At 41.0% G+C, this 11,716-nt stretch overlaps 1 protein-coding gene across 1 annotated transcript; it reads left to right on the top strand.

Moving 5' to 3' along the window:
- The first annotated feature begins 795 nt into the window (after nt 1–795).
- Nucleotides 796–2,166, top strand: LOC104245071 (transcription factor MYB14-like). The gene is made up of 3 exons (XM_009800626.2): nt 796–999; nt 1,183–1,312; nt 1,418–2,166. Exons 1-3 carry the CDS (start codon nt 849–851, stop codon nt 1,950–1,952), a joined length of 816 nt encoding a protein of 271 aa, XP_009798928.1. The 5' UTR covers nt 796–848; the 3' UTR covers nt 1,953–2,166.
- Nucleotides 2,167–11,716: the final 9,550 nt, after the last annotated feature.

Raw genomic sequence — 11,716 nt, 5'->3', positions numbered from 1 at the left:
GAGAAATTTAGAATTTTCAATGCTTGAGATTCTTTTAAGTACTTAAAAATAATGTACTAGTCGACCCTATATAGCAAGTGGATACATAAAATAAACCAGAAGCAAATGGATTAGATTATTTAGATATATGAATTTATATTTTATAAGTTTTCTACAAAACCGTGTGAATTTTCTAACTCCCACGCGCGCATAAAATAATAACCTGAGCACCATGGACTTGTTTAACTAGATTAGACTAAATCTAGCTACGCATTTAAGTTTAATTTGACCACACACCCATATATGGACTTATTGAACTAACTACGGGGTTGTATCTTTTGAATTTTCTAAATAGCACTATCAAGTTTCCTCGAATATATTTTATTTTTAGGGGAAAAAAGGTACATATGTTATTAAGGCTATGGAATTTGTTCACTTTCCAACACTAGATCATTCAGAAGTCATTTGACGAGTGGAGTATCCTTTTGACAAGTGATGTGGGAAAGCAAGAATTCATTTTCCTTTTCCCACTCTAACTCCCTCTCTGATCTTAACAGCTCGTCCCTACTGCCAATCCTTAGACTTAGAAAAATTCAACTCCAGCTCCTTCAAAGAATTATTACTTATAAAATTAAACCTAAAAAGGAATAAGACGAAAAGCACTAGGGGACAAATTACTTATAACCAATGTAGTGCAGCGAGTCCCTATAGCTTTCTTGGAAAGAAGGCTAATTTTATTAAAGAATTTCATATATTCAGTGAGTGAGAGGGAAATATATCCCTATATAAATTGAGGTTTACAAAGCTAGGCTAAAAACCATATAAATAGTAAAGAAGCTGTAGGCGATCACTTGAACTTCTCAACAATCATGCCAAGAGTACCACCACAACAGCAGCAGAAAAGTACAAACATGGGGGAGATAAAGAAGGGAGAGTGGTCTCCAGAGGAAGACCAAAAACTGAAATCTTATATCATGAGATATGGCATTTGGAATTGGAGTCACATGCCCAAATTTGCAGGTTTGGTTCATTTCAAAAAAATTCCAATATCGATACAATATGTTAATTCTGATAATTCATTCTTTGATCTCTACGCATGCATTAAACTACTTGTAAACCTAAGTAATTCATTATGTAAGTTCATTAATATCATGTTGTAGTTAGTTAACTAATCTCGTGAACTTCGGTTGTACATAATTGCAGGACTTTCAAGAACAGGAAAAAGTTGTAGACTAAGATGGATGAACTATCTCCGCCCTGATGTTAAGAGAGGACCTTTTAGCATTGAAGAAAGAGAAACAGTCATCAAAACCTATCAGGAACTTGGGAATAGGTGAGACTTAGAAGTTCTAATTTTGAGTTCTTTTTTTGTTTGTTGAAAGATTTGAAATTTTAATTAACGAAAGTAATAGAAGTACTCCTTGTGTATTATCTCTAGATGGTCAGAAATTGCTGCAAGATTGCCAGGAAGAACTGATAATGAAGTTAAGAACTTCTTCCACACACACTTAAAGAAGCATTTGGGAGTGAAAAATGATGCCCCGTCGAAGACTAAAGCAAGAAGCAATAAAAGGGCAGTGAAGAAAACCAAAGGAAATGAGAGGACAAATGCCGACAAACGATCACCTGATGTTTCTTCATCAGACAGCAGCAGTATTATTACATTTGAAGAAAATCAAATGATGGACGTTACTATGAATTCATCTCAAACGTACCAAGATTGGTACAACATTGTCGACCAACTAAATATTGAGATGGAAACTAGGCCAGTTATATTGGAGAGCAACCCAGATGATGGTACTTATAATTCCAACGGACAACAACTTCATGATCAGTTTGAGTGCTCTCATGACATTTCCGAATACTATTCCAGCTTTGACTCAATCGACCAGTTCAATATGAGTTCATTCTGGTTTGGTGAACTTTGGGATGCCGAAACATCTGATTTTTTGAGAGATGTTATAACTAATTAGCACCTATATATGTCTCACATCTAGCACTTTTTGGCCTTTTATTAGCAAACAAAGCCAACTAGAAAATGGGGATCAGACAACTTCTAAGTCCTGCTACTTGTTCAATAAATATGAAGTATAGTGGATTAGTGGTAATAGAAGGCTAGAAGCTATATATGTGCTCTTTCTCATGTGACATGACCCAGTTGCCCCAATATGTAGATTCTTTTTTTTCCATCTCTCTCTATTAATAATCACTTAAGGACTAAGGTGGTTAAAATTATTAATTAAAAGAAAAAAAAGAATATTCACATTGACGACATCCCATAAAAACAAGCAACTACGGATATGCAAACAGATCTTAATAACTAGTGGGGCGTGATCGATATCTTTAAATCTGTCGCCATGGACGGTGGTTCGTTTGTAAGAACTGCAGTTACTCTACAACAATGGCGTTCTTGTATGGGCTAAAATTATCATAATGGTATGTGGACCAAGCCGACATTAAGAAAGCCTTCGAAGGCTGCAGTTAAGGCCAAACGCACACGCAAGTATACGCGGTCGTCAAGTAATAAAGTGACTAAAAGTTAAATGTCGAACCCTTGTACACCCCGGTAAGCAGGTCCGCCAAAAGTTCAACCCCACCATCAATGAGGTCATCCACGAAGAAGTAGAAAAGTTATTGGCAAATGGCACTATCAGGGAGGCGAAGTACCCCAAATGAATTTCCAATTTAGTGGTGGTTAACAAGAAAAATGGGAAATGAAGGACGTGCTTGGACTTCACAGACCTAAACAAAGCATGTCTAAAAGATTCATTCCCGCTGCCACACATCGACCAACTCATTGATGCAACGGCATGACACGAGCTATTAAGTTTTCTGGACGCCTACTTAGGTAAAAACCAAATACTCATGGAGGAAGAAGATCAAGAGAAAACTATGTTGATCACACACGGGTGATAGTATTGTTATAAAGTCATGTCATTCGGATTAAAGAACACAGGGCTACATAGAAAGGTTGGTCACGAAGATGTTCAAAGACCAACTCGGCAAAACTATGGAGGTGTATATCGACGACATGTTGGTTAAGTCCGTAAATGCGGAGGATCATATAGACCACCTAGAGGAAGCCTTCGATATACTAAGAAAGTACGAAATGAAACTAAATTCCGAGAAATGCACGTTAGGCGTAGCCTCAGGGAAATTTTTGGGTTTCTTGGTATCACAGTGAGGGATTTAAATCAACCCATATCAAATTAAAGCTATCGACGGGATACGAGAACAATTAACCACTAAGAAGCAAGTCTAGAGACTGACTGGTCAAATTGCCGCCCTATCCAGATTCATCTCGCGGTCGTCTGATAGTGTCACAGGTTTTTCAACGTACTCAAAAAGGACAAAGTCCTCGAGTGGACACCCGAATGTGTACAAGCGCTACGAGAACTAAAGGAGTACCTGTCATAACCACATTGTTCTCCATGCTCGAGCCTGGGGAGAGCCTCCCCATTTACCTTACCATCTTAGAAGTAGCAAAGTGTGGTCCTGGTTTGAGAAAACAACGGTACGAAATATCCTATTTATTATATCAGTAAAACACTAGTTAACACCAAGATGAGGTACCCACACCTCGAGAAACTAGCCCTGGCCCTAGTTGTAGCTTCACTAAAGCTCCACTCGATCTCGGTCCTCACCACTTTCCCTTTACGAAGCATATTGCACAAACTCGAGCAGCCGGGGAGGCTGGCCAAGTGGGCCATTGAATTAAGTAAGCACGACATCACTTATCACCCTTGCACAACGATAAAGTCGCAAGTGCTCGCCGACTTCGTCGTAGACTTTAAAGCAAAGGAATGCCTGAGGCAAAAAAGGAAGTCGATCAAGCTTCTCTTCGAACACAAGACCTATAGGTCCTCTACACCAATGGCGCGTCCAATGGTTTTGGGTCCATACTGGAACTCGTGCTCGATGTTTCCATCGGCAATATAATTCTCCAATTCATAAGGTGCCCAAATATGACTACTAACGAGGCCGAGTATGAGAGCGTATTTGCAGGGTTGAGACTAGCACTCAAATATAGGGCAAAGCGGTTTAAACTCTGCTATGATTCTTAGCTCGTGGTCAACCAAGTTATTAGGTCTTTCCAAATCAAAGAGCAGAGGTTGCAAAAATATCAAACTGTGATCTGCAGATTGCAGCTAAATTTTGACGAATGCCAGCTCGACCAAATCCCACGAACTTAGAATATCGAAGTATACGACCTCACTAAATTGGCCGCCACCAAAAGCATAATGACTGGGGACAAAAGCATAGTTCATCTCCTTAGCTCGACATTAGATCACATCAAGGTAAATTTTGTAAATTTAACTAGGAATTGACGCAATTGTATTATTAATTATTTGTAGGACAACACCCTCCCAAGCAACAAAATTGAAGCTAAAAAGCTAAGAATGCAAGCCGCTAGATACAGCCTCCTTCCCAACGACTTATACAAAAGAGCGCACGGTGGCCCCTTGGCAAAATGCTTAGGCCCAAACCAAATCCAACGTGTTTCTCGAGGAAGTCCACAAAGGTCATTGCAGCGCTCAATACATTGATCGAGCACTCATCAAGTGCCTTATATGAGCCGGGTATTATTGGCCCACCATGAAGAAAGACGCCTCATAATTCGTGAAGAAATGAGAGCAGTGTCAAAGATATGCCCCAATAATTCACCAAGTGGGCGAACACCTCCACTCTATCAGCTCTCTATAGCCTTTCATTAAATGTGGAATGGACATCATCGGACCGCTTCCTTCAAGACGAATTTCTTTTAGTTTAACTGGCTATTTCTCTAAGTGGGTAGAAGCAAGGACATTCTCCCAGGTTTGTGAACAGGAGGTAATCACATTCATATGGAAAAATATAATCTGCCAATTCGGCCTACCTAAAGAGATAAGCCGTGACAATGGGCCCAAGTTCACGGGAAGAAAAACCACCAAGTTCTTCGAGAACCGACACATTAAAAGGATACTTTCAGCTCTGTACCACACAGATGGCAACAAACAAGCTGTATCCTCCAACAAACTTAAACATCATGAAGAAGAAACTCGAAGAGGCCAAAGGACTATGGCCAGAAATACTCCCAAAAGTATTGTGGGCACACAGAACTACCCCGAAGACGAGAAACGCCTTATTCTCTAGTCTATGGAGCGGAAGCAGTAATACCATTCAAAGTCAGAGGACCCAACCTAAGGTACTCCCATGAAAGCGGAACTGACAACAACGAGAATAAGAAACAAGACCTCGACGAGGTCAAGGAAAGATGAGATATGACATACATAAGGATGGTCACACAAATACAGCAAGTGGAATGCTACTACAACAAAAAGGCAAAGGTTTGATTGCGAAAAATTGAGGACTACGTGCTCAAAGCCAAAACCCAAGCAAATAGAGACCCACGAGAAGGAAAGTTGGGAACCAACTGGGATAGACCATATAAAATTATAGGCAAGCAAACAAGGGTTCGTGCCAGTTAGAAACTACAGAAGGGAAGCTCCTACCAAACAATTGGAGTATCAACCATCTCAAGTACTTCAACTTCTGAAAAATAAGAAATACCTTGTAAGTCGTACTCTTTTTTTCTGTCCCGCTAGGGTTTTCTCAATGAGGTTTTTAACGAGGAGACAAACGGGACTCTTCGAGTCAGAGTACATAAGGGCAGGCATATTTTTCATTGCCTGACTCCTCAAGAATCTCCAAGTCGAGCAATGAAGGGACTAGATATACTGGGATTGGGACTAGAACGCCAGACAACAACCGAAACTTGTAATTTTCTCCAAGAATGGATTAAGGGCGAAATGATGTAATCAAAGCGACAATGTCAAAATAATAAATATTCACATCTATTGAAACTACTCTCCGAAAAGTACGTTCAACTCACCCAATTCGAACAACACCTATTGGCCCTCAGCCATGACTTAATCAAAAGTGTGCTTGACCCAATTCGAACAACACCTATCGACAACCACGACTTAATGAAAGGTACATTCGACCCAGCTCGAAAAACACATATTGGCCCTCATCCATGACTTAATCACAGGCATGTTCAACCAAGTTTGAACAACCACTATTGGCCCTCGGCCACGAATTAATCAAAAGTACATTCCACCTAATTCGAATAATACCTATCGACCCTCGGCCGCAACTTAATCAAAGGTGCGTTTGACCCAGTTCGAGCAATACCAATCAGCCCTCGGCTATGACTTAATCAAAGGTACGTTCGACCCAGTTTGAACAACCCTAATCGGCCCTCATCCACGACTTAATCAAGGTACATTCGACCCATCTTGAACAATAGCTATCGGCCCTTGGCTACGACTTAATCAAACGTACGTTCGACGCAGTTTGAACAACTCCTATCGGCCCTCAGCCATGACTTAATCAAAGGTAGGTTCGACCAAGTTCAAACAACCCCATCAACTCTTGGACCTAACTTAATCAAAGGTACGTTCGATTAAGTCTGAAAAACACATATCGGCCCTGGGCCCTGACTTACTGAAAGGTAAGTTCGATCAGCTCGAACACCACCTACCGTCCATTGACCATAACTTAACAAAAGGAAAGTTTGACTAACACGAACATCTCCTACTGCGCCACGTCCTCCACTTAATCATAAATATGTTCGAACAACTCAAACGACTCTTATTAGTCCATGGATATGAATTAAACAAAAAGGTATGTTCGGTCAACTCGAACCGTATTTACCAGCCCTTGACCCAAACTCTAAAGGAAGATAACAACAAAGGAAATACAAAAGCAGAACACAAGTACAAAGATAAGAACGCACGAAGACAAAAGATATATATGAAAGCAAAACGAACCTTTGTATTGATAGAAAAGTTTATACAAAGTCGTTCGAAGATGCCAACCAAAAGTACAAAATTTTAATAAAAACAAAAAATTCAATGGCAGCCGCCACCTAAACTCCACAATCCTCTCTGACCATAAGCAGAGTCGCACCATGCGCTATATACGAGCTGGTCTATATCTCCCTTATCACCTTCCTCAGAGCTGGGCTGAAGCGTGGCGTGATCATAATCACAGGCAAGTCAGGACTCACAAGCTTTGACTCGAACCTCCTCAATAGACATCTCATAGATAAAACCCATCTTATTCAAATTACCAATCTCGTCCAGTCGGACTTCAACAAGGATACACTCCTCGTACTACTCTCGAGAAATGTTAGGATACTCAGAGAGATGAAACGTAGAGGGCCACGCAAGCAATTGGGCATTCTCGACCTCAAACAGCAACCCGCTCATGCATCTCAGAGTTCTCCTTATCCAATTCTACAATTCTCTCCTTGAACCTGGCCTCTTTAGCTTTGGTCGCTGATAGGATCCCGTTCGGAGCGAAGAGCCCTATTCTCCAACTCCAAAACTGGGTCTCCTTTTGAGCCTCCGACTTTACAGTGACTTCCCCCATAAGAGCGTCGATCACGAGCTGGCATCCATCCAACTAGCTTCACAATTGAACCAACTGATTCTGGAGATCGCTGCATTGGGTCTCCACGCCTTTTCTTCGTTCGATCTCCTCTTCTTTCCTCCTCAATACTCCCTCGAGAACGCCGAATCTCTCTACGACCTTCATTAGCTCTTTATCTTTCTTATTTAGCTCTTCTCTCTAGGCTAGCACGTCACCCTTCTCGTAAAGCTGCTCCAAATGTCCCATTACTTCCCATGGAACCCAGTTACTTACCTTTCAGTTCACATAAATCTATTTTCGTCACCTCTCTCTCCGAGCACTTTCAATTTCCAAAATGACAGTTTGTAAATCAAAGAACGGCAAAGTTTAAAACTTAGAAGCAAGTTAAAACGAATAGAAAAGAACAGAGGATAACCACACTTACCCTGAGGGCAAGACCAACAATGTTCTTCGACAAGGTGCTATCAACCAGTTCCTTGAGGGTCACATGCTCGACGTCAAAGCAAAGACGACCGTAAACGGGAACCACCTCTTCAGTATTTCTCAGCAGATCATGATCCATAGGAATTGTGATGGTCCTTGAACCCCTTCCATCCTCACCTCGATATGATTAAGCCCTTTATCAATTATCTTGAGATCATCAGGTCTATGTCAGAACCCGATCCATAGCCCTCTTCAATAACACCCTTGCCTTTCTTCCCCATCGACAGGAGAAACATCCGCTACCGTCCTAGAAGAAGAGTCCTCCTTTTGAAAGGCACGAAGCTATCACCGAATACCCCTTCTGCAACCTTCTCCTTCTCGGGAGGCAAAAACATGCCCACATTGGTCTTCTATAGTGGAGGAGCCTCAGAGGTCACCCCAACATCATCCTCGATATGTATCATTACCGTCTAACATATCACAAACTCACCCTCTAATGAGTCGACGACCGAGGGAACTCCTCCTCCTACGACCATGGCTTTCCTCTGGCAGGGCCTCAGGTCCGCTTCACATGGAGAGACCTTATCATCTTTGTTGATGAGTGAAAATGAAGGGGAAGTGGGCATAATAACTGGGATGGGGGCAGAGGTGTAAGGCGTAGCGACTCTTCTCCTATTGAATGAGGGCATGGGCTCCATGTTCCTTCTTGTGGTTCCCCTTATGGAACCTAGAAAAAGGCATAAAAGGTGAGTGGAATGACACAAGACAAGACGAGTAGGACAACGACTAGAAGAAGGAGATTACCTGTCGAGGAAAGGGCCGGTCTGAACTTCTAGAAGAAGCTCGGCTAGTCACGAATCCCCACAATACAGGGTAGAACCTGCCTGTAACTCCTACTTATCTTAGTTAGAAGCATTGTGTAGGAACCCCTTTGTAAAACCATAAACTTTTTGAGTTTGTGTTGTGGCTAGAGTTAGTAATAAGTTGAAGTCTTTGTAACTAGTGAGTGACAAAGTGACTTGTGGTAAGTGCATCACAAGATAGTTGAGTTGAAGTCTTTGTAACTAGTGAGTGACAAAGTGGCTTGTGGTAAGTGTATCACAAGTTAGTTGAGTTGAAGTTTTTGTAACTAATGAGTGACAAAGTGGCTTGTGGTAAGTGTATCACAAGTTAGTTGAGTTGAAGTCTTTGTAATATAGTCATTACAAAGTGGCTTGTAATATTGTGTTTATAAGTTAGTGAAGTTGAAAGCCTACAGGTGTAGGTCGTGGTTTTTGTCCCTTGAGTTGGGATTTTTCCACGTAAAAAATCCTCCGTGTTCTTTATTTACTGCCGAGCTACTGTGGGAACAATTAGAGAACCCGATTCCCTATACTTGTTGGTTTTACGGTCTGTTGCTTACAGTGGGAACTGATAGAGAATCTGGTTCTCTATACAGTCTGGTGGACACTTAGTTTCTATCAATTGGTATCCGAGCAGGTTCTTTCTAAAAGGTTAATTCCTAGAAAGGATCTACATGGATGCTCTACCAGACTTTGAGGAAGGTCAATCAACCTACAGGCCACCAAGATTTCAGAAAATTGTTAGTAGAAATGGAGGCATTCTTAAGAAGGGTAGCTCTAGCAGAAACACTAAAGGATACGATTGTTGTCACAAGTGCAGAAAACCAGGACATTTTATTAAAGATTGTCCTCTCCATAATTAGGTCCATTACAAACACAATGCTGATAAGGTGGGTAAGAGGAACCTGGTCCCCGATAGAAAGTTCAAGAGAAGAGATGTCGCTGATAATATTGTAAAGCAAGCTCTGGCTGCCTGGGGAGATTCCTCTAGTGAATCTGAGGGTGATAATGAAAAGGAAGACACCTCCATGATGGCCGTCTAAATCAAAGCTGCAAATTATGATTCCATATTTGCATTGATGGCAAAATCTGATGAGGATGAAGAAGATGATGATGATGAGGTAAACTTTCTGGACGTACAAAGAAATTTGAAGTTTTATTCTAAAAAGAAGCCGGTATCTTTGGCTAATGTTTTAATTGATGCTTATCACAGTATTATAAATGATAAAGATTCTTTAACTGTGGAGTTAAGGGAAGTAGAACAGACCAGAGATTACCTAGTAGTCGCTGTAGTTGATTTAAAGGAAACGATTGAGGACTTGAAGAAAGATAAGGATGCCTTAGATGAAAAAATTGCAAATGTAGACCTAAAAGAGACCATTGAGAGTGTATGTGGGGAAAAAGCAGTCTTAACAGAGAGAGTTTCTAGCATTGAGCATGAGAGAGACGACCTACTAGTGGTGATATTGGACTTGAAGGAAACAATTAGAGAACTTAAAATGGAGAGCAGACTTGAAAATTCTCAAAAAGGAAAGAAAGTTGTAAGTGAGGCATACATTAAGCTTGAAAGTGAGTTAAATTCAGTGAAGTCTAGTCTGTGTGCTGAGCTTGAGAAAAACAAACAACTTCAGGAAGAACTAGGTAGAGTGTAGAGTGATCTTGAAAAATTACTCAAGTGGACCTAGTCCTCTGATGCTATCACTGCCTTGTACATAAACAATGGGGGAAACAGGAAAGGAATCAGGTTCGAAAGGAAAAAGACTCCTTACAACCCTCATAGCAAGTACGTTACTGTACCTAACAACTAGCTTTGCACTCACTGTTGTAACACAGGGCACTTTAAAGAATATTGTAAGGCCAGATTTCAATCTCAACAGAAAAATAAAGTTTTTGCTGAAAAAGTAACTGCTGTTAGGGAACACAGTCCTTTACATAAAAAACGTATAATGCCTGCTTGGACCAAAAGAGGCCTCATTTACCCTTTTCCTCATTACAAGGGACCCAAACTTATTTGGGTTCCTAAGTCTAACCCTTGATTTCCTTGTGCAGGGAACAGTGAAAGGGAGCAGTTAACAGTGGTACATGGATAGCGACTACTCGAAGCTCATGACTGGAAGTACAAATGATTTTCTTTCACTGAAGGCCCTGCAAGAAGGGAGTGTATCCTTTGAAAATGGCAAGAAGGGATACATTCTGGGAGTTGGAAGGATCGGGAAGTTTCTTTCCCGCTCTATTAAAAATGCGTACTTCATGAAGGGGTTGAAGTATAGCTTGCTGGGTATTTTCCAAATCTATGACAAAGGAATCTTAGCTGTCTGAGTGTTGTTAATGATAATGCTGAGCTATGGCACATAATGCTGGGTCATGCAAGTTTCACGCTGCTGAACAAATTAATCAATAAGGACCTGGTTCGTGGTCTGCTCAAGTCAAGCTTAGCTTCAAGGATCTCAGGGTATGTGATGCATGTGTAAAAGGAAAGCAAGTCAGATCCTCTTTCAAGCCCAAAAAGGAAGTTAGCATCTCAAGGACACTTGATCTCCTCCATATGGATCTATGTGGACCTATGCGGATTCCAAGTAGATGAGGAAAGAGGTACATATTTTTGTCATTATGGATGACTACTCCAGATTTACATGGACCTTGTTCCTCAGAACTGAAGATGAGACTCTATCCGACATAGAGGAACCTGGTCCCTCAATCACAATATCAGAAGTAGAAAACAGAGTTGTGGATGCTGTACATGGAACTCCAGCTACTGAGGAATTCAAACCAGATCAAAGACAAGAAACTCACTTGCCTTCTTAGCCTTTCTCTTTGAAATAGAGCCTAAGAATATCAAGGAAGCATTGAAAGATGCTGACTGGATTACAGCTATGCAAGAAGAGCTCCGTTAACTTGAGAGGAATAGTGTGTGGAACTTGGTTCCAAGACCTACTGACAGAACTGTTATAGGAGTCAGGCTCCCCATGCTTGGTGTGAAAGGTTGTCAAAATTCCTTCTAGAAAATGGCTTTACAAGAGAGAAAATTTACAACACTCTTTTTCTGAAGAAACGAA

Source organism: Nicotiana sylvestris, chromosome 3 (assembly GCF_000393655.2).
Source record: "Nicotiana sylvestris chromosome 3, ASM39365v2, whole genome shotgun sequence".
NCBI lineage: Eukaryota > Viridiplantae > Streptophyta > Magnoliopsida > Solanales > Solanaceae > Nicotiana > Nicotiana sylvestris.
This window is presented reverse-complemented; position numbering and strand designations above follow the sequence as displayed.

Coding starts and splice junctions, on each gene's coding strand:
- LOC104245071 (XM_009800626.2), top strand. CDS start 849: ATGCCAAGAGTACCACCACAACAGCAGCAGAAAAGTACAAACATGGGG. Junction 1,000..1,182: donor TCACATGCCCAAATTTGCAG/GTTTGGTTCATT, acceptor ACATAATTGCAG/GACTTTCAAGAACAGGAAAA. Junction 1,313..1,417: donor TATCAGGAACTTGGGAATAG/GTGAGACTTAGA, acceptor TATTATCTCTAG/ATGGTCAGAAATTGCTGCAA.